General features: G+C 42.1%; 1 protein-coding gene across 1 annotated transcript in view; it reads left to right on the top strand.

Annotated features, from left to right (window-relative positions):
- The window catches only part of SLC13A4 (solute carrier family 13 member 4), a 66826-nt gene extending 44506 nt beyond the window's left edge, over positions 1 to 22320 (top strand). The window contains exons 10-16 of the mRNA XM_089680676.1: positions 5281 to 5382; positions 7800 to 7901; positions 9518 to 9624; positions 18153 to 18289; positions 18501 to 18662; positions 19418 to 19555; positions 21603 to 22320. Of these exons, the coding sequence (XP_089536802.1) occupies positions 5281 to 5382; positions 7800 to 7901; positions 9518 to 9624; positions 18153 to 18289; positions 18501 to 18662; positions 19418 to 19555; positions 21603 to 21740 (886 nt within the window). The 3' untranslated portion in view covers positions 21741 to 22320. The remainder of the gene's footprint in view (positions 1 to 5280; positions 5383 to 7799; positions 7902 to 9517; positions 9625 to 18152; positions 18290 to 18500; positions 18663 to 19417; positions 19556 to 21602) is intronic.
- The last annotated feature ends 1280 nt before the right edge of the window (positions 22321 to 23600 follow it).

Raw genomic sequence — 23600 nt, 5'->3', positions numbered from 1 at the left:
CATTGTAGCTGTAACAGAATGTGCGATCAGCTGAATGATCAGACAGAGGGTAGTTTTAATTTTAACAGGAGCTACTAGGGGCAGTCCCAGAATAGGTCCCTAGGTGACAGCACTGTGCAAAAACCCAATAGAGCGAGATTACGGAAAGGCGAGATTAATATAATAAATCAAGCCAAAATTACAAACTCCTTGTGCTACTCTTATGACAGTACCCCTCACACAATGAGGTAGTTTAGGTGTGGAAATCCAGGTGAGCAGCTTGAGGGGACAGGATTGGGGCTCCACAGGCAAGTCGTCTCTGATCTGGACACACAAGCAAGTGGCTGTAGGCTGAGGGCTATGCTTAAGCATATCAGCTGGGTAAAGCTCCACCCCCTACCCAATCATAAGGCCAGCTATACTATAAATGAAACACTCACCACAAGGTAGTAAAACCATAACTATACTCAAAACAAAGCTCTGGGAGGGTTTTGTATGCTGTCATGCTTAAGGTTCAGCAAAGAAAAATGATCAGGGACCAGGGTGACCAGCAGATTTATTTTGAACCTCCAAATTTCACCCATGAGGATGCAATCTGTTTGGTAAAGCAGGCCCTGAGATCAATTGGTGGATCCATCTATTTTGCCATATAAGCTTTCCATATTACCATGGCTGGCCACAATGCCCCTTTCTGACACCCCCAGGCCTGATGAACCAATTGTCCGACCGTCTTCAACATACTTTCCACATCCAATGAATGTGGTGAATCAAATGTTTCACTTTGAAATTGCTGGAAGAAAATGTCCTGGCTCAGAGGGAAAGATTTGCAGCTCTTTGGATGATGTCACTTGGATATCTAGACACTATAGCTGTAAAAAATAATATTGAGGAAGTCTGATCTAGTAGAGGTATGGGAATAAGACAACATGTCCAGCACTATTTATCACAAGGGACAATAAACAACCTTCTTGGATGATACATTTTAGTACAGGCCTTTAAGAATTGGTTCAGTAGATTATGAGGTGGCACAGGGCCAAGATTTGAACTCTGAGGGTACTAGCACTTAAACCCATATCAAGTCCTGCTTGCAGGAAATTCATAATATGTGTCACATCAGAGAAGAGAGGATCAAATACTTTAGAACTTGCAAATTATGTGAATCTTTTTCCACACTCTAGTGCATGTGAGGTTTGTATTAGGTGCCCCGGCTTTAATTATGTTTCTAACACTGAAGATGAGCAGCTCAGGAAAGCAAGACTTCCCCTCTGCAAGCGGCTGTATGATGTTTGGAATCTTAGAAAGGAGAATAGGAGGTTGCAGGGCTAGAGACTTCAAAAGAGGATACCACAGCCTGCAAGGCCAAAGGAGAATGACTGCTGTTACTACAGATAGATGATTTTGAATCCTGCTGAGAAGCCCAAACGTCACTGGGATTGTTTGAAATAGATGGCTTGCTGACTCAACTAGGGATCATCACATCCACTGCTTTCACCACTGGGAAGCTCTCTCTCAGCAGGAAGTGTCTGCTATTTATGGGGTTTCCATTAAGTTGAGATCCTGATAACCCATATTTGCAGATCCACTGAAGGGCTGAAAGGCTTGTTGGTTCAGAGATCATTCCTCGCTGTCCAAGTTGGTTCAGAGATCATTCCTCGCTGTCCAAGGCTTTGCGTCTTAAAGCATCCACCAGGAAGTTATGTGTATACTGGAAAATGGGAAGCAGTGAGGTGAGACCAATTCTGCTGTGCCAAAACCTGAACTGGAGATACCTCCATCATCAGTGAACATCTCTACATCACTCCTTGACAACAAATATTAGACACCAAACCACCATCTTGTTGTCTATTTGGAGCATAACCAAGGTTCCATGGATGTGTTACCCAAACACCCTCAGGACCTGATAAGCAACTCTCAACTCCAAGATGTTGGACACCTTGTGCCACATTGGAACTCACCACTGAGCTTGGACTAGATCTTTGAGATGATCACCCCAACCAAGTAAAAAAATTTCCAGGTTGATCACTATCGGGTAGGTTTGGACGCTGATGACAGCTAAAGAGATTCATTTGCTTTAGCCACAATCAAACTATCTCATGTGGGAAGTCAGTGCTGGATTTATAAGGGGGCAATTGCCCTGGAGCCCCCCTGCAGACGGGGCTCCAGACTTCCTTTATAGAAAAAGTAATAATTATAAAATTAGTTTTATTATTTAAAAAAATTAACAAAGTATGCGTGGGTGTCAAGATATGGAACAGTTAAGCCTGACTTCAGAGGCAAAGAAATGGATGAGGGCTTCTAGCAGATGTTTTACATTTCAACTTCTCATGTTATTTTACTATTCAAGATGTTTCTTTTAACATGACTGTGTTGCAGAATGTATTGCTTGTTGTGGGTGATAAGTGACTGGGACAATATAAAGGTTCAAAAATGTTGGCAAGTACCAAGCAACAGCCCCAACCCCACCGTGTGGGAGTGAAGTTAATAACCAGCATTGATTTATCACAGTGAGAAAAATGAGAGAGAAACTCACTCCCCTCGCTTGACCCTGATTGGGTCAAAGGGAGAATCTGACACTCGATTCTCAAATAGGGTAAAACTTTGTTAGCAAGTTTTACTTAAAATCATGAGCTTGGATGAGTTTGGCACAGGTGTGGCCCTGGATCGGAATTCAGTCAGAAAGACATAGCAGAGTGTCAGATGAAATCTGCAGAGTTGAGAACCATCCTTCCTTAAGTGTTGCACCGAATGTAGTAGTGAAGTCGACACCTAACCAGTGAGTTTTTCCATGTTTTGAATCCTTTGACTTTCAAGAAGTGATTTTCCATTTCCTGAACCTTTCAGCCTGTGGATCCATACAGGCCATAATCTGTGCTCCTGTTAGCACTGTTCACTCAGCAAAAAGAAAGGGGACATGCCATAATGCTCAGAAAGATTTTACAGAGAACTTGGTGAAAAGGGTCAACGATGCTCGCCGTCTCATTTTGAGAATACTGTATATTGTTAAGTCTCTCTGCGGACTCATGATCCCAAACATTGAGAGGTTCTAAATTTGAAGTGCCCCCAGCCCTCCATGGTCTAAATCTGGCACTGTGTGGAGTCAACCTGATCCTGTGGTGCAGGAAGAATCTATCCGTTACTTTAGAAATCCTCTTCAGAAAGATCTCAATCCCCAGTGAGCTCATCTAACAATAGAAATTGATGCAAACAATATCCCTATCATGGTATGCAGACAGATGGGATAGAAGCATAAACTATCTCAAATGGGATACAAATATTTTGTCTTTTCTGAAAAAAACTCTGTGGTATTCCTCCAGATATCCAAGACCACTCCCAGAAAGGTAAATAATTGTAACGGGATGAGTTGGCCTTCTTCCTGGTTGACAACCCATACAAATTTGATCAGAGTCTTAATCAGAACCTGAGGATATTGAGCTAAAAGGGGGATGTTGACCAAAATGTGAACACCTGTAACCCTGGAGATTGCCATGGGGCATGTGAAAAGGCCAAAAAACTGTCTAATAAACCAGAACTCTAGAATGGCAAAGCAAAGATATTTAGAGAAAAATGTATGAACAGGAATGTGTAAATACAGTATGCATCTGCTAAATCAAGAGACAACATCCAGTTGTTTGCTTTGATGGCTTGAATGATTGACTGCAAGGGGTTTATTTACTAATGCTGGAGAGTACAAAATCCGGTTCACTTCTGCATAGAAACCAATCAGCTTCTAACCTCAGCTTGTTCAATTAAGCTTTGACAATAAAACCTGGAAGATGATTGGTTTCTATGCAGAAGTGAGCCTGATTTTACACTCTCTAGCTTTAGTAAATAAAGCCCCAAGTGTCATCCTTCAGTTTAATGCTTGCTCCAAGGAAACTTGGTGGAAATTAAATTGGTTGGGGAAGAAAAATCCTTTTTGAAAAATCCTTATTGAACTATTGCCAGCATCTATGAATCCTATACATGATCTGGCCAAATATGCAAACTCCTGCAATCTGACACCTACTGAGCAGGTTTAGGTGGAGAAACCCTCAAAAGGATTTTGCTTATCTTAGGCTGGTCATACATTATTTAATTTTCTTGTACAAATTTCCTTTAGCCATATAATATGAGGTCAATTCTAAACATTTTGAATTTGTATGCAATCAGGAAGGCTCTTGCACTGCATCGTTGAAGGTAAATCTAAAGGAAATTGAATAAGAAAATTGTCTAATGTTTGGCCAAGTTCAGGGAGGAGCACATGTGAACTTAGGCAAGTGAAGAAAATATTTATCCTGACATGCCTCTCTTTTGACAGAGCTGTATTCCTAAGCCATAGGGCTCATCTGACCATAACAAAGTACAACATGGCTCTAGAGCAGGGGTCTCCAAACTTTCTAAATAAAGGGTCAGTTTACAGTCCTTCAGACTTTGAGGGGGCCAAGCTGTGGCCAGTGTGAGTAGAAAATGCTGTGCTGTCAATGGGAGTAAACAGTCCCCCATCATTGGTGTCAGTGGGAGGAATAGTGCTTCATTGTTGATATCAGGGGAAGGAATAATGCCCCATTATTGGTGTCAGTGGGAAATACGATTGGTGTCAGTCGGAGGAACAGTTCCCCATCATCGTGCCCCATTGTTGGAGTCAGTGGTAGAAATAGTGCCCCATTTTTGCTATCAGTGACAGGGCTTATGCCATATTGTTGGTGTCAGTGGGAGGAATAGTGTCTTGTATCAGTGAGAGGAATAGTGCCCCAAGAGCCGGATAAAGGCAAGCAGAGGGCCACATCTGGCTCCTGGGCCGCAGTTTGGAGACCACTGCTCTAGACGGAACAGTATATTGCATCTATAGTGGCCTCACCAACTGAGTAACTGGCCATCTTAATTTCACCAAGTGACCGAAAGAAGAAACTGCTGAGATTTCATTAGAAATCAAAAGGTCTGCTACCACATTTTCCACCAAGATCCAAATTGTCAGAGTGTCTGCATAGCAGCTGAAGGTTCTTTCTGATGTCTGATAATTGCTGTACGTTTTCCCTGGATCTCCTCTCTGTTCTAATAAAAATTAATATGATGCTTGTAGCTGAGAGTCTACTTCTGTCTAGATCATGGAGGAGAGACCTTGTGCATATACTGCTTTTATTGTTATGTCTTTTTATGATGCCTTCCTTCAGAAATACATGAAATTTGAAAAGCTAGCTTTTCAAATCCTATTATTTATTTAGGGGGCAGAGCTATACCCATGTACATGCTGTGTTTACACACATGTATATGTGCATGTATGCTATGTTACTTACAGTATATATTGACCATAGTATGCTTTAGTTTTAGGGAAACCTGTTCTCTCAGCAAGAAGAAAAAGACCAAACAGGAAGAACGGTCTGAGAAGAGAATCCAGGAGGAATATGAGAAATTGGGAAAAATGAGGTACATGATTTCATATGTACAGCTCTAGCTAAAATGTTTTAATTTAGGTTTGGATAGAGCATGGAAGGATCAAATGAAAGCTGGTCTAAACTGTTGGAATTTCAGCCATTCAGAATTTCTCTGAGTTGGCTGAAATTCCAACAGTGGGTGGCCTTGTTGGCCTCACAGAATTTGATTACTCAATTGACTTCTGCCATAGCTGGGCCACACAACAGTGCCTATAGCCAATCAGCTGACGGTGTTGTCTGGGTATTATGACAGCCGGTGCTGGTGGCATACAGTAAGGATGCTGTGGGATGCACTGTAGGTGCAGGGTAAGGCAACTCAGAACTGGTCTTAAAATATAATATTTTTATTCAGATTTGCACAGAGTGGTGAGAGACCAGAGCCCCCGCCAGGGTTTTATTGCTATCTATGTCCTCTTTAGGGAGAATTGTTCTCTCTGTTCTGATCATGTCACCAGGCAAAAGGGAGAGCAAATCCTAAATTTTTAGTTGTCAGCAGAACAAGAATAGAGGAGAAACCATCCCCTGCCCCAGCCATTTAATTTTTTTTAAGATTTTGGTTTTAGATATATTTTAACTGAACCTCGCCCTTAAATTTAACCCTTACCACCTCCCGCCCGCCATATAGTCCAATGACGGGCGCAAGGTGGTTTTCTTGTTCTGGGAGGATGTCATATGACGTCCTCCCATTCTCACTGCACATGCGCGGCTCAGGGAGCGCGCAGCGCGGTGATCGGCGGTGCACTTTGTCCTTCAGACACAGCGGATCACCGATCTACGGAAAGAGCCGAAGATGTCGGCTCGGTCATGTGGTCAGCTGTGTCCAATCACAGCTGATCACATGTAAACAGGGAAATGCCGGTTATCGTCATTTCTCTCCTCACGAGCTATCACGCTGACAGCTCGAGAGGAGAGTCAGTAATTGGCATTCCTCGGAGGGGACATGTACACTGATCATCAGGGCACTGATGATCAGTGTGGCCCCAGAAGTGCCACCTGTCAGTGTCCATCAGTGCCAGCTGCCAGTGCTGAACAGTGCCACATGCCAGTGCCACATCAATGCCACATATCAGTGCCTACCAGTGCACATCAATGCCACATATCAGTGCCCATCTGAGCTGCCTTTCAGTGTCACCCATCAGTGCCAGTCAGTGCCACCTATCAATGCCAATCAGTGCTGCCAATCATTGCCACCTATCAGTGCCAGTCAGTGCCGCCTATCAGTGTGCATCAGTGCCTCCTATCAGTGCCAGTCAGTGCCGCCTAACAGTGCCAGCCAGTGCCGCCTATCAGTGTGCATCAGTGCCTCCTATCAGTGCCAGTCAGTGCCGCCTAACAGTGCCAGTCAGTGCCACCTAACAGTGCCAGTCAGTGCCACCTATCAGTGCCAGTCAGTGCCGCCTATCAGTGCCATATATCAGTGCTGCATTTCAGTGCCCATCAGTGATGCCTATCAATGCCCATCAGTGCCACCTATCAGTGCCTCCTCATCAGTGCCCATTAGTGCCACCTATCAGTGTCCATCAGTGCAGCCTATCAGTGCCCATCACTGCAGCCTCATTAGCGCACATCAGTGAAGGAGAAAAATCACTTATTTACAAAATTTTACAACAAAAACTAAGAAAAAACATTTTTTTTTCAGAATTGTCAGCGGTTTTTGGTTTGTTTAAGAAAAAATAGAAAACCCAGAGGTGATTAAATACCACCAAAAGGAAGCTCTATCTGTCACAAAAAAATTAGAAAAATTTCATATGGGTACAGTGTTGCATGACCGCGCAATTGTCATTCAAAGTGTGGCAGCGCTGAGAGCTAGAAATTGGCCTGGGCAGGAAGGGGGTATAAGTGCCCTGTAGGCTAGTGGTTAAAGGCACACCACTCTAGTCACAACTGAAAATGAAATGTTGACATACATACAGGGATCACACCCTGTCTGCAGAGTACTTCAGTTTTTATGCAGGTAGTAGAGCGCTGCACCATTCACCCCACTCCGTTTTGTTGGTAGCCTGGCGATCCTGGAACACCCTTGCTGGTAATGCTGGAACACCCACACTCACATATGGAAAGCCCAGCGTTAGAAAATGCCAGTATTAAGATGCTGCTCTCACCTATCAATCATTGGAGGTACAGAAAAGCAGAGAAAGAAGAAGCATTATATAGCTCATTGTCCAGGAGGTTCACTCCTGCTGCCCTCATAATGATCCTGCATAGAGGTGTGATCTTTTCACTCATTGAATCACACAGTACACACTGTTTGCATAAAAGAGTGAAATTTCTAATTTCAGCAACCAGTCAAATTTCTATTTTCTACATTCATATCAGCTGTTTTTCAATTGTTCGCTGTAAATTACTGCACTTCAGTCATCTTTATTGGTTTTGGCTTTGCCTAAAACCATATTTGTATGTATTTTTCAGCTACCCAGAAAAGGTGACTGTTTTCTTCTTCATCCTGATGACCCTCCTCTGGTTCACCCGTGAGCCAGGCTTTGTACCTGGCTGGGAATCCTTATTTGAGAAGTAAGTATACAACCTGATGCAGCAAATATAAATTGTCATTACTAACTGTACAAAGTGTGTCAGTGGTGGAGTTGGGTCAGATAACATGGTAGGCAACCTTGGGGGAAAAAAAAGCTAAAATGTCATCAATCTCGTTGAACTGGCTGCAACACAATTCCTAAGCTAAAAAGCATGTAGACCCCACCAATGCACTCATGGTATTTGTTGCCCTTTGATCTCTTAAATATACAGTACCATTAAGACTGAGTTCACACTAATGAGGTGTGGGACACCACATGCAATTCACACAGGAATCGCACCACATTCCTGTGTGAATTACATGCGATATCTGTGTGGTGCGATTTGAGCCATACATTTTGTATAGCTCAAAGCGCATCGCATCCGCACCACAAAGGTGCAGGACCCTTTTTGTTTTTCCACACTTGAATCACCTCTGCTATGCAGAGCAATACAAAGCAATGTGCAGGAGCTGACAGTGGAGAGATCCGTATTGTTTACATACAAATCTTTCCTCCATCAGTGATACGCGGCGATTGCCGGGTGCCAATGGGGAATCATCGGCCGGGACCCAATGATCGACAGGTGCCAATGGCGGCGCAGGTAGGGCGCATGCGCAGCTTGCGCCAGCACCCTACCCGGAAATTGGAAATCACACACACATATATATATATATATATATATATATATATATATATATGTGATTTTGCACAGCCCTGCCACCCTGTAGCAGTATTTCTGCTATAAGGCAGCAGGAAAGTTGTTAATTTGTGGAGCCAAGCACCAGAATTTGTTCCAGCATTGGAATAGAGGACTCAGCCTGGATCCACAGGACACTGGAATTTTGTTATAATCCTGGGATGGGCCTGTGGAATCTAGGATGGTTGGGAGGCCCCACCCATGGTACGCCACTGCCGCTGGCACACTTTGCATATATGTAAAGGGCGGGGGGGGGGGAATTGGCATGCTGGGAAATCCTCATCCAAGCTTTGCACCTTAGCCTCTAGATTGGTAGCTACATTACTGGAAACAAAGAGCAGTGCATCTCCTGGCTCCAGCACTTTCCTCTCTCTGATCACACTGCAGCCTCACATTACAGGGAAGGTATATAACACAGAATCATGTAAGCAGAGGTTGCATGTCAAATGATAAATGGCTTGGTAAAATGGATAACATTTAAGGTGTTACTAAACCTTATAAAAATATATAATGCAGCAGATCTCAGCACTTATCATGTCTGCTTTTCTTTAAAGCCTGTGGTTACTTTTAATTAAAAAAGCCCTCTTCCCTGCTTACTGTTTCCACGTGGCACCATCACATTACAGGGTGCATGCTTCCGGCTGCCACTCTTTATGTTTTAAAAACAGATATCCCCAGGGGCAAGCCACTCCCCTAAGCCAGTGATTGGCGGAGGGCTATGCTTCCCTACCCAGAAGTTCAGGGAAGAGGCGCTGTGTGACCTGGAACCAGCAGTCAATTAAATATACTGGGTAATAATTCACTGTTTGCCGAGAGTTTAAAGTTTAAAAATCTTAAGTGTATAGTTCTACTTAATCTTGTTTCCCTTAGTTACTTTATAAATCTGTTATATATCTATGTAAATGTGTTTTCTATTTTAGAAACGGTTTCCGGACAGATGCCACAGTGTCAGTATTCCTCGGATTCCTGCTCTTTCTTATTCCAGCTAGAAGACCTCAGTTTACGTGTTTCCGGAAAGGGAAATCAGGTGAGAACCTCTGGCAGGTCTGTAACAAACAAAGGAAAGCTCTCTCCAGTTTAGTTAAGAATAAAAACAGTCCTCTGCAGGTAAAATACAATAAAACATTTAAGATTTGCAGATTCACATCTTTTTCATGTTTTTCTTTTTTACTTAGTCCATTCTGAGAATAATTGCTGAGTAGTGAGGGGATCTCTTTTCACTGGAATCACATGAGCAGACTCAGTGTTGCAACAATCTCAGTAATGGTGGCCATACACACTTTTACAATCAATCTGTCCCGACAGTAATAATAAACTATAGTCACCAACCAAATCAATCAATATGCCACACATGAGGAAATTAATTTCAGTTATAAGTTGGAAAATATGACTGTCAATTTTTGATTGCATCCCTGTTCTTACCTCACAATCTCATAATCTGATTGATTTAAATATGATCAGATTTATTACCAAAGCACCCTAGTACTGCCAGTTGATGCAAAACATTCAATAATTTTATGCCATGGCTGATCAACTCATTTTGATGAAATATGATGTAAATCAAGCCTGAATTGTTTGGAAGGGAATGTATGGCTATTTGATTATTTACTATTGATTATTTGCTGATTGTATCATTTTGATTGAATCACACATCGATTAGATAATAAAATTAAAGCATTTTGTGGCCACCATAAAGTTGCAGCATCTGCATCCCTTTAGAAGCAGGCGATGGCTGAAATTTGATTTGTAGCTCTGTACAGATGCCTGAAAAAAGCACTCAGCCAATCACATGAGATCTCAACAGTGGTATAAAGAATGCCTCCAGCTTGCTGGAGTGTAAAGAAATGGCATTTTGATTTATGTCATTTTTTTTTTATATGTTAAGATGAAAAGAACATTGAATTCCAAATTACTTGTGTGGCAACTTTCATTTATTAGCCAATGTGAAATTTTCCTTAAAGGTACACTATATTGCCAAAAGTATTGGTCGGCCTGCCTTTCTACACACATGAACTTTAATGCCATCCCAGTCTTAGTCCGTAGCGTTCAATATTGAATTGGCCCACTCTTTGCAGATATAACAGCTTCAACTCTTCTGGGAAGGCTGTCCACAAGGTTTAGGAGTGTGTCTATGGGAATGTTAGACCATTCTTCCAGAAGCGCATTTGTGAGGTCAGGCACTGATGTCAGACGAGAAGGCCTGGCTCACAGTCTCAGCTCTAATTCATCCCAAAGGTGTTCTATCTGGTTGAGGTCAGGACTCTGTGCAGGCCAGTCAAGTTCCTCCACCCCAAACTCGCTCATCCATGTCTTTATGAACCTTGCTTTGTGCACTGTGTGCAGTCATGTTGGGACAGAAAGGGGCCATCCCAAAACTGTTCCCACAAAGTTGGGAGCATGAAATTAGCCAAAATTTCTTGGTATGCTGACGCCTTAAGAGTTCCCTTCACTGGAACTAAGGAGCCAAGCCCAACCCCTGAAAAACAATTCCACACCATAATCCCCCCTCCACCAAACTTTATACTTGGCACAAAGCAGTCAGGCAAGTACCGTTCACCTGGCAACTGCCAAACCCAGATACGTCCAACAGATTACCAGACAGAAGCGTGATTTGTCACTCCAGAGAACACGTCTCCACTGCTCTAGAGTCCAGTGGTGGCGTGCTTTACACCACTGCATCTGACGCTTTGAATTGCACTTGGTGATGTAAGGCTTGGATGCAGCTGCTCGCCCATGGAAATCCATTCCATGAAGCTCTCTGTGCACTGTTGTGCTAATCTGAAGGCCACACGAAGTTTGGAGGACTTTAGCTATTGACTCTGCAGACAGTTGGTGACTTCTGTGCACTGTGCACTTCAGCATGCGCTGACCCCGCTCTGTCATTTTACGTGGCCTACCACTTTGTGGCTGAGTTGCTGTTGTTCCCAGTTGCTTCCACTTTGTTATAATACCTCTAACAGTTGACCATGGAATATTTAGTAGCTGGGAAATTTCATGGATGGACTTATTGCACAGGTGACAACCTATCACGGTATCACACTTGAATTCACTGAGCTCCTGAGAGCGACCTATTCTTTCACAAATGTTTGTAGAAGCAGTCTGTATTGCAGGCCATAGATGGGTCGAAAATCGGCCGATTTTTCGGCCGAAAATAAAATCGGCCGATTTTCGGATCGTTAGTGGGCTAAATGTTTGGCCGTTTTTCGGTATTTTGGCAGATTTTTTTTAATCGGTAAAGTTGGAATCGGCCGATTTTCGCGGCAATGATGGGCAAATCGGCCGATCTTTTACCGATAAAAAAATCTGCACATGAGCAGTGACCTGCAAGAGGAAGACAAAAAGAAGAAGAAAAAAGACGAAGAAGATGAAGAAGAAGAAGAAGAAGAAGAAGAGGATGAAGAAGAGGATGAAGAAGAAGAGGATGAAGAAGAAGAAGAAGAAGAGGATGAAGAGGAAGATGAAGAAGAGGAAGATGAAGAAGAGGACGATGAAGAAGATGAAGAAGAGGATGAAGATGATGAAGAAGGGGATGAAGAAGAAGAAGAGGATGAAGAAGAAGAAGAGGAAGAAGAGGAAGAGGATGAAGAAGAAGAGGATGAAGAAGAAGAAGAGGATGAAGAAGTAGAAGAGGATGAAGAAGAAGAGGATGAAGAAGAAGAGGATGAAGAAGAAGAAGAGGAAGAGGATGAAGAAGAGGATAAAGAAAAAGAGGAAGAAGGAGAAGGGAAAGAGAAGAAGAGGATGAAGAAGAAGAAGATGAAGAAGAAGAAGAGAATGAAGAAGAAGAGGATGAAGAAGAAGAGGAAGATGAAGAAGAGGATGAAGAAGAAGAAGCAGAGGATGAAGAAGAGGATGAAGAAGAAGAGGAAGAAGAAGAAGAGGATGAAGAGGAAGAAGAAGAAGAGGATGAAGAAGAAGAGGATAAAGAAGAAGAGGAAGATGAAGAAGAGGATGAAGAAGCTGAAGAAGAGGATGAAGTAGAGGATGAAGAAGAAGAGGAAGAAGAAGAGGAAGAAGAAGAGGATGCAGAAGAGGACGAAGAAGAGGAAGAAGAAGAAGAAGAGGAAGAATAGGATGAAGAAGAGGAAGAAGAAGAAGAGGATGAAGAAGAAGAGGAAGCAGAAGAAGAGGAAGAAGAAGAAGAGGAAGAAGAAGAAGAGGATGATGAAGAAGAAGAAGAAGAGGATGAAAAAGAGGAGGAAGAAGAAGAAGAAGAGGATGAAGAAGATATAGAAGAGGAAGCAGAAGAAGAGGATGAAGAAGAAGAGGATGAAGAAGAGGAAGAGGAAGAAGAAGAAGAGGATGAAGAAGAAGAAGAAGAAGAGGATGAAGAAGAAGAGGATGAAGAAGAGGATGAAGAAGAAGCGGAAGATGAAGAAGAGGATGAAGAAGAGGATGAAGAAGATGAAGAAGAGGATGAAGAAGAAGAGGATGAGGAGGAAGAAGAAGAAGAGAATGATGAAGAAGAAGAGGATGAAGAAGAAGAAGAGGAAGAAGAAGAGGATGAAGAAGAGGATGAAGAAGAAGAAGAAGAGGATGAAGAAGAGGATGAAGAAGAAGAGGAAGATGAAGAAGAGGATGATGAAGAAGAGGATGAAGATGATGAAGAAGAGGATGAAGAAGAAGAAGAGGAAGAAGATGAAGAGGATGAAGAAGAAGAGGATGAAGAATAAGAGGATGAAGAAGAAGAGGAAGATGAAGAAGAGGATGAAGAATAGGATGAAGAAGCTGAAGAAGAGGATGAAGTAGAGGATGAAGAAGAAGAGGAAGAAGAAGAGGATGCAGAAGAGGATGAAGAAGAAGAAGAAGAGGATGAAGAAGAGGAAGAATAGGATGATGATGAAGAAGAAGAAGAGATAGAAGAGGATTAAGAAGAAGAAGAGGATGAAGAAGAAGAAGAAGAAGAGGAAGCAGAAGACGAGGAAGAAGAAGAGGATGAAGAAGAAGAAGAAGATGATGAAGAAGAAGAGGATGAAGAAGATGAAGAAGAGGAAGCAGAAGAAGAGGATGAAGAAGAGGATGAAGAAGAGGATGAAGAAGAGGAAGAAGAAGAGGATGAAGAAGAGGATGAAGAAGAAGAGGATGATGAAGAAGAAGAGGATGAAGAAGAAGAGGAAGAAGAGGAAGAAGAAGAAGAGGATGATGAAGAAGAAGAGGATGAAGAAGAAGAAGAGGATGATGAAGACGAAGAAGAGGATGAAGAAGAAGAAGAAGGAGAAGAGGATGAAAAAGAAGAGGACGATAAAGAAGATGAAGAAGAGGATGAAGATGATGAAGAAGAGGATGAAGAAGAAGAAGAGGATGAAGAAGAGGATGAAGAAGAGGACGATAAAGAAGATGAAGAAGAGGATGAAGATGAGGAAGAAGAGGATGAAGAAGAGGAAGAAGAAGAAGAGGATGAAGAAGAAGAGGATGAAGAAGAAGAGGAATTCCAGTCCAGCAAAAAGTGTCCCTGCAGAGAGCTCTGCTATTTCTTTGACAGTTCCTTGACATTTATAGCGGTTGCAAGAATGTATCTATTTGTTTCCGAATAAAAACATCTGTATCCTAAATGGATACAAATAGATACATTGTTGCAACCGCTATAAATGTCAAGGAACTGTCAAAGAAATAGCGGAGCTCTCTGCAGGGACACTTTTTGCCGGCTGTAGACGGGATGAAAATCGGCCGATTTTTTTTAACGCTGCTGGTAACGTCGGCCGCTTGAACGACCGATTTTTCATTTTTTAAAGAAAAATCGTCCGATTTCCGACCCGTCTATGGCCTGCATATGCCTAGGTGCTTGATTTTATACACCTGTGTCCATGGAGGTGATTGGAACACCTGAATCCAGTGATTTGGAGGGCTGGCCCAATACTTTTGTCAATATAGTGCATGTGCCCAGCCTCATGCAGAAGTTACTGCACTAGCAATGATACTGCGGTCATGTGGAAAATTAAAAAGAATCCTGTGTGCCACCCAGTGGTCACAAGTAGAACTGCATTTTGTTCCTGGATGTACAACCAATTTATGTTATCCTGGGTAACAACTGCTATAAAAATGTGTTCCACACTGAAAACTATAAGCCACAAATATGTTTTCACTGCGCCAGCTCATTGTGGGAAGAAGGAATGCGTTTATGATGGCCAATTATACAGAGAGTCTCATTTTAATGAATTCCAATTGTGCGCAGTCTGCAGTGTGAGTTTATTTCGGGAAACTGGAGTAAAAGTGCCACAAACAGGCAGACGTGACGTCAGGGTTTAGAGAGGATCCAGGAAAGGCACAGAATATGATTGCACATATGTTATAGGAACAGCTGTTTGCTTGTGTCTGAATGTATTGTTTGTCATAAAAAGTTACATTGTATAATAACAAACATCTGCATACAATGTCATATGATCCTATAATTGAGGACAACTGTACATGTATAGACATGCTTTATTAGAACCAGCTTGAGTCACCGGTCACACCGCTGCGATTTAAAATCGCATGATTTGTGAGCAATTTCAAGTGCGATTTCTGAAAACTTTATTGCTACTTGTGAAGATTTTTAATGATTTCTTGCAATTTGCACTGCGATTTCTATTATATTCTATGTTTGTGAAATCGCAACAAAACTGCAGAAAAAGCAATGCAAGAACTACTTTAGAAATCGCGCTGCAGAAAATCGCACATGTTAAGATACTGACATTCACATTCATTAGATGCGATTTCAGGTGCAATTTCAATTAGCAAATTGCACCGTGGTGACTGGGCACTTAATCACTGGTCACACTGCTGCGATTTAAAATCGCGCGAGTTGTGTGCAATTTCAGCTTGATTTCAGGTGCGATTTCTGAGGGCTTTAGCCCTGGTTCACACCGTCGCAATTTCAGGTGCAATTTGGGAATTGAAATCATACCTGAAATCGGATCTAATGAATGTGAATGTCAATGTCTTAACATACGCGATTTGCTGCAGCGCGATTTCAAAAGTAGTTCTTGTATTACTTTTTCTGCAGTTTTTTTCGATTTCACATATAGACTACAATAGAAATTGCACTGCAAAATGCAATGGAAGACGAAAAAAAATCGTTGGGATATCTTCAGAAAACACGGTGAAATCAAAACAATTTTAAATCACATCCAGTGTGAACCAAGTTTTCGCCCCCGGTCACACTGGATGCGATTTAAAATCGTGCGTTTTGTTTGCTGCGTTTTCTGAAGATTTCCCAATGATTTCTTGTGTTTTCCATTGCGTTTTGTAATGCAATTTCTATTGTAATCTATGTGAAATTGCAACAATACAAGAACTACTTTTGAAATCGCACTGCAGCAAATTGCATATGTTAAGACACTGACATTCACATTAATTAGATCCGATTTCAGGTACAATTTCAATTCCCAAATCGCACCTGAAATCGTGGCTGTGTGACTGGGGGCTTATAACTACTTATGAAGATTTCCCAACGATTTCTTGTGTTTTCCATTGCGTTTTGTAGTGCAATTTCTATTGTAGTCTATGTGAAATTGCAACAATACAAGAACTACTTTTGAAATCGCGCTGCAGCAAATTGCGTATGTTAAGACACTGACATTCATATTAATTAGATCCGATTTCAGGTACAATTTCAATTCCCAAATCGCACCTGAAATCGTGGCTGTGTGACTGGGGGCTTATTGCTACTTGTGAAGATTTTCAACGATTTCTTGCAATTTGTACTGCGATTTCCATTATATTCTATTTATGTGAAATCGCAACAAAACTGCAGAAAAAGCAATGCAAGAACTACTTCAGAAATTGTGCTACAGCAAATCGCACACGTTATGACACTGACATCCACATTCATTAGATGTGATTTCAGGTGAGATTTCAGATCGCTAATCGCACTTGAAATCGCAGCGGTGTGACTGGGCACTTATAGGAGAACCAGTCACCACTGGACATCTGTCCTAATCTTAATCCCCACTCTATTTGTTATAATGGAGTACCCTTACTTTTCAGGGATAGCTTGATTTTTTTATTTTCTTGTATTCTCTCCCTGTCAGTAGTGTTTTCTGTAAGGTCAACCTAACTCCTGCTTGAGCATGATAAGTGACCTTAATAACTGCATATTATACCGCACGTAAAAGATGCTGCCAGGATTACATGCAGCAAAACTAAAGGCTTTATACAGCACTAAACCCGTCAATTCAACCAGTTCCTGCAGACCTGGTGCATAAATGTGGCCTCTCGCCAGGTGGGCTTTAACGCGGAGTGGCCACATAATTGCATGTATTGGTAAACACTTTACTGTGCTGCAGTAACGTACAATACACATGTATACTTGAGATCGCAAGCTTTCCGATCATGTGACTGCCAATCACAGTGGTCACATGATCGATTGCCCGCCTCCCAGCACTTAGATCCACATAAAGGCCTCAGAGGTGGTGGCGGGAAGGGGTTAATTACTTCCAAAACTGGTTAAGTTCAATCACACCTTGAATGATAACTGTCACAGTTGCTGTCAACCGAACTGTCAAGCCATCAAATGGCCATCAGATTCTTACATAGCTAGTCTGGCTGAAAAAAGACAAAAGTCCATCCAACCATTAAAAAAAAAAAATTATAATCCTATACCCACAGTTGATCCGGAGGAAGGCAAAAAAAACCCCCAGCAAAGCATGATCCAATTTCCTCCTGCAGGGGAAACAATTCCTTCCTAATCCCCCGAGAGGCAATCAGATATTCCCTGGATCAACTTTACCTATAAATGTTAGTATCCAGTTATATTCTGTGTATCTAAGAAAGAATCCAGGCCTTTTTTTAAAGAAATCCACTGAGCTGGCCAGAACCAACTCTTGAGGGAGTCTATTCCACATTTTCACAGCTCTCACTGTGAAGAAACCTTTCCATGTTTGGAGATTAAATTTCTTTTCCTCCAGATGTAAAGAGTGCCCCCTTGTCCTCTGTGATGACCTCAGGGTGAATAACTCTACACCGAGTTCACTATATGAACCACTGATGTATTTATACATGTTGATCATATCCCCCCTTAATCTCCTCTTCTCAGGAGAGAATAAATTCAGTTCCTCTATTCTTTCCTCGTAGCTGAGCTCCTCCATGCCTCCTATCAGTTTGGTTGCCCTTCCCTGTACTTTCTCCAGTTCCCCAATGTTCTTTTTGTGAATTGGTGCCCAAAACTGAACTGCATATTCCAGATGAGGTGTTACTAATGATTTGTACCGGGGTAACATGATATCTCTCTCTCTGGAGTCTATACCTCTTTAATACAAGAGCAGATTTTGCTCACTTTAGAAACCACAGCTTGGCATTGCATGGCATTATTAAGCTTGTGATCTACCAGAACTCCCAGATCCTTCTCCACCATTGATTCCCCCAGTTGTACCCCCCCAGTATGTATGATGCATGCATATTCTTAGCCCCCAAGTGCAGAACCTTACACTTATCAACATTAAACCTCATTTGCCACATAGTTGCCCACTTAAACAGTGCATTGAGGTCGGCTTGTAAATTCCTTTTCTGACTGGCTCTATTTAAAGTGCTATTCCAACTTATACCAAGTACGAAAACTTGATTATTTTCCTCCTTTAGAAAACAGCAAGGACAAAGATGAAGGTGGGCCCTACTTGGGTGGACCAATGCTGACCTGGCAGGAGTTCCAGAAACACATGCCCTGGGAGATTGTCGTGCTGGTTGGAGGAGGCTATGCCCTGGCAGCTGGCTGTAAGGTAACTCCTGGCTTCTACCCTGTTATATATGGCAGTGAGAATGTCATGAATGTGTATTCAGGTTGGGGCAGGACACAACTGTTATGGTTTTAAAGGATTAGTCCCTTAAAAACTGATTTTTTAGGAACTGTGCTAACTGAAAATCTATTGCCTTTTTCACAGAAGACAGATAGCTGCTTACTCACTTATCACTCCTCACTGCTCCTTACAGACTTCAGGACTCTCCACCTGGATTGGCCGACAAATGGAATGTCTCAGCAGCCTCCCATCCTGGGCAGTCAGTCTCCTAGCCTGCGTTCTCGTCTCTGCGGTGACCGAATTTGTCAGTAACCCAGCCACTATCACCATCTTCTTGCCCATATTATGCAGCTTGGTGAGTTTTTAATCCTCACTGGTTGTATTGCTTAAAGTGTTACTAAACCCAGGACCCTGCATTCACTATATCTGGTCCCCCACAGTAAACACAACACGGAAATGCAATTATTTTAGTAAATATAAACTACTAAATAACTTTCCTCATCAGCAGTTAGAGCAGTCTTGTGACTTCAGCAGAGCACTGGTTAAAGCTTGTAGGAGGAGTTTTCTTTCTGCTCTAGGAAGATGTGAAAGTCCTGACTCTGTCTGGACAGTGCTGATTGGCTGATCACATGCACTTTCCCAAGAAATAAAAAAAAAACCTCTCTAGCAATACACACCAAACTGAGCATGTGCATGTGACTACAGATTCAGTTTGTATCAGGTGGTCATTTCAACAAGAGGATGGGCAGAGAAGGCAGGATCAAACATTCTTTTTACACAATGCAGAGGATTAACCCCTTAGGTTCCACAGTGAGTATAACAAGCATGCTTTACTGTATATACAGACTGATTTTACTGTTGTGGGTTTAGTAACACTTTAATGAGAGCGATGCACTATGAGACTTGAACAAATTTTGCAATCATATTTCTGGATTCTACTTAGCTATATAATAGTAATGGTGGCTCCCTCTTTTCCTGAGTAGTGATATCGTTGATAAAACAGGAGGTCTTCTTTTTCTTTTTTTTACTACTGCACCAACTCTTTCTACACTTTACTTTGTTTTTAAAGGAAATGATTTGAAGGAAGACTACATTGTTTTTCTCTTGCAGTCGGAGGCTCTTTATATGAACCCTCTATACACACTTATACCAGTCGCCATGTGCATCTCGTTCGCTGTGATGCTTCCAGTGGGTAATCCACCAAATGCAATTGTGTATAACTACGGCCACTGCCAGATTAAGGACATGGTAAGAAATATATATTTTTAAAAACCTATTTTGAAGGTGTGGTGCTTAGGCTGCTAAAAGTGGGTATATAATTGTCCATAAAATAGACTGCCATGGAAACCCCCCCCCCCCAAAAAACAAAATGTAACTGCTGCATGTATAAATACAAATACAGGTTTTGTGTTTTCCCCCTTGGCTCTCTGTAAAGGAGAAGTATGGCCAAACCTTTTTTGACCCTACTTCTTCTAAGTGCAGTCTGTTTGTAGTATAGAGTGGACACAGCCCACTCTGCTCTATGGCCATCAGATGTAAACGAATTTGTGTTCATTTACATCCAACTGCCCTCTGGTTCGATCCAAACAGACGGAGGGGAATGGATCCCCTTCCATTTGTTTTTGCTGGATTGGATTGGGGGTAGCTGGGTGTAGAGACACAAGTCTGTTTACATCCAGCTGCCCATAGAGGAGAATGGAGGGTCCAATTGGGTCCGCCTGAAAAACAGACAGGCAGACCGCTCATGTGAAAGGGGCCTAAAAGAGGGTTTTTTGTGTGTTGCCTGCGTGCCATCTGGGAGATTTCCGTCCACTTCCTGTCTCAGTAACAAGCCATTTGATACTAGGACAAGTAGAGAGAGTGAATCTCTCCATCCAAAAGGATTTCTGACCAATGTTCTTGTTAGGATAGCTACTATGAGAGGGTTTTGTTACCTGCTGGATTGGTACTGTATATTATGGAAAATAGTATAAATGTGGGAATACCTAGGGTACACACACTGGAATTCTCACCACAAGTCATAGTTTGACTCACTCCACCCATAACCAAAAAGACTTCTGGGTGGACTTCCCCTTTTATCGCTTATCTAGTTCTGGATGTTTAAAACTGTATATCAGTTTCTGCTCTCCTCAAGTGTCAAATGCAATTCTCATTCTCAGAGTAACAAAAAAAAGTAACAAGAAACAAAATGCTGTATTTCTGCTCATTAATGGGTTTCTTCATCTTTAAAATTGCCCATGCATTCCAGGATCCCCAGTATATTAAAAAAAAACACTGCTCAAATTCTGAAAAAGAAAGTTATTTTGTATTTATGTCATACCTGGAGACTGTGCATGCCTCTCTCAAGCCTGTATGAACAACTCCTAGGTAGGAACCCCTACCTCCCATTCTCCCCCATCCTGCCAAGATTAGAGGACATGCTGGATCCCCCAGTTTTGTGGAACAAGTACCCTGGTTCCAAACCCATACTTGCACAGTCACACTCTCCCCCCTCTGTTGTACAAGACTGAACTCAGCCACTGCATGGGTTTTGAACAAGCTAGAGTGCTTGTTCCTGTGAAGCTGGGGTACGTCCCCTATGTACGGCATGTCCTGTCATTAGGGAGGACAGGGGGATGGACGCCTACCTAGGAGTTTTTCCGACAGGCTTGGGAGAGTCTGTTTATGGCCTACAAGTGTGACATTGAAAAGATGCTTCTTTTTCTAAACATGAGCAGTGTTTTTTTTGTTTGTTTTTTTTTTTCTTTTTTATGTACTAGGGATGCTGGAATTCATGGGTAATTTTATTGTAAAGGTAAACTAACCCTTTAAGATGTTTCATAATCCAGTTGGGTAAGCATCTCTTCTTGCCTCTGTGTCAGTCCATTGTTCCTCAATCATTTGTTACTAGCAGGCATAAAGTAAGTCATTCCAATACAAATAATAAAGAACAAATCCTCAGGCCCCAGGACACGAAATCATGATGCTAAACAGAAAGTGTTGTCACAGCTCCAGCCAGCAGCACTTTGACAGCTTTTTAGCTCCAATCCATTCTGTGAGTGTCGCCATACCACCACCCTGACACGTTTCAATAAGACTGCCTGTCTTTTTCAAGGGGATTTCTTTTGAAATCTCTGTTCCCTTGGGAATGAGAATTGAGTTTGAGTCCTCACTCAGATACAGACTTAGGATTCCCATATTGGATTAAAGATTGATCATTTTCACTATAGCAGCTGCCTGATACAGTTATTACTTGTGTTCATTTATTGCAACAGAGTGTATAGGTTGTATACTTCTAAATGCTGTCTTCTCACAGGTGAAGGCTGGCCTAGGAGTGAACCTGATTGGCCTAAGTATCATCATGGTGGCTATTAACACATGGGGCATTAGCCTCTTCCAGCTGGACAGATTCCCAGAATGGGCAATGATTCATAACACCACGGAGCACCTGTGAGCCGGCCTGGGTACCTGGTTTTGATCGGGACTGCTGGGACATCTGTGTCGCAATAAAAGAACAGAGAGCGCCAGAAGATTCCAAACAGGCCTGCAAGAGAGCTGCACACCAAAGGACCATGCACACCACTAATTTTCACCGACAGCTGCTGTCTGCTTTTGTATGACGTTAAATGTAATCCCTTTACATATTCCCCCTTACATCAGTTTGTGGGGCCTGTTTTCTAGAATTAAGGTATTCTTTCACAATGCACAACACCAGTGTGAAAAGATGCAGAACAGGTTACTTCTACCCTGGATGAAGCAATGCTTCTATTTTACACAGGTATTTTGCTTTTTGACAGGGTCCCTTTAAGCAGACTCTGAATAGAATAGTACATTTTGACATACAATGCCTTGAAAAAGTATTCCTACCCCTTGAAATTTTCCACATTTTGTCATGTTACAACCAAAAACGTAAATGTATTTTATTAGGATTTTATGTGATAGACCAACACAAAGTGGCACATAATTGTGAAGTGGAAGGAAAATTATAAATGGTTTTCAAAATTTTTACAAATAAAGTGTGGCATGCATTTGTATTCAGCCCCCCCGAGTCTATATTTTGAAGAACCACCTTTCACTACAATTACAGCTGAAAGTCATTTTGGGGATCTCTACCAGCTTTGCACATCTAGAGAGTGAAATTTTTGCCCATTCTTCTTTTGCCAAATAGCTCAAGCTCTGTCAGATCGGATGGAGAGCGTCTGAGAACAGCAATTTCTAAGTCTTGCTAGAGATTCTCAATTGGATTTAGGTCTGGACTTTGCCTGGGCCATTCTAACACATGAAAATGATTTGATCTAAACCAGTCCATTGTAGCTCCGGCTGTATGTTTAGGGTCATTGTCCTGCTGGAATGTGAACCTCCGCACCAGTTTCAAGTATTTTGCAGACTCTAACAGGTTTTTTTTCTAAGATTTCCCTGTATTTGGCTCCATTCATCTTCCCATCAACTCTGACCAACCACCCTGTCCCTGCTGAAGAAAAGCTTCCCCACAACATGATGCTGCCGCCAACATGTTTCATGGTGGGGTTGGTGTGTTCAGGGCGATGTGCAGTGTTAGTTTTCCGCCACACATAGCGTTTTACTTTTACGCCAAAAAGTTCAATTTTGGTCTCTTTAGACCAGAGCACCTTTATCCATGTTTGCTGTGTCCCCCACATGGCTTTTAGCAAACTGCAAACGGGACTTCTTATGGCTTTCTTTCAACAATGGCTTTCTTCTTGCCACTCTTCCATAAAGGCCAGATTTGTGGAGTGCACGACTAATAGTTGTCCTGTGGACAGATTCTCCTGCCTGAGGTGTGGATCTCTGCAGCTCCTCCAGAGTTACCATGGGCCTCTTGGATGCTTCTTGAATTAATGCCCGGCCTGTCAGTTTAGGTGGACGGTCATGCCTTGGTAGGTCTTCAGTTTGCCATACTCTTAGCATTTTCGGATGATGGATTGAACAGTGCTCCGTGGGAGATTTTTTTTATAACCGAACCCTGCTTTAAACTTCTCAATTTTATCCCTGACCTGTCTGGTGTGTTCCTTGACCTTCATGATGCTGTTTGTTCACTAATGATCTCTAACAAACCTCTGAGGGCTTCACAGAACAGTTGTATTTATACGGAGAATAAATTACTTTTGAAGGCAAGTGGTTCCACTAGATTTTAGTTAGGGGTAACCCAGTAAAGGAGGCTGAATACAAATGCACATCACACTTTTCAGATATTTATTTGTAAAAAATGTTGAAAATCATTTATTATTTTCCTTCCACTTCTCAATTATGTGCCACTTTGTGTTGGTCTATCACATAAAATCCCAATAAAATACAT

The sequence above is a fragment of the Staurois parvus genome, unplaced genomic scaffold (genome assembly GCF_062004578.1).
Source record: "Staurois parvus isolate SC_StPar_1 unplaced genomic scaffold, SC_StPar_1.0 ptg000249l, whole genome shotgun sequence".
NCBI classification, from domain to species: Eukaryota; Metazoa; Chordata; class Amphibia; order Anura; family Ranidae; genus Staurois; species Staurois parvus.
The sequence above is the reverse complement of the archived record's forward strand: the minus strand, read 5'-3'. Positions and strand labels throughout refer to the sequence as shown.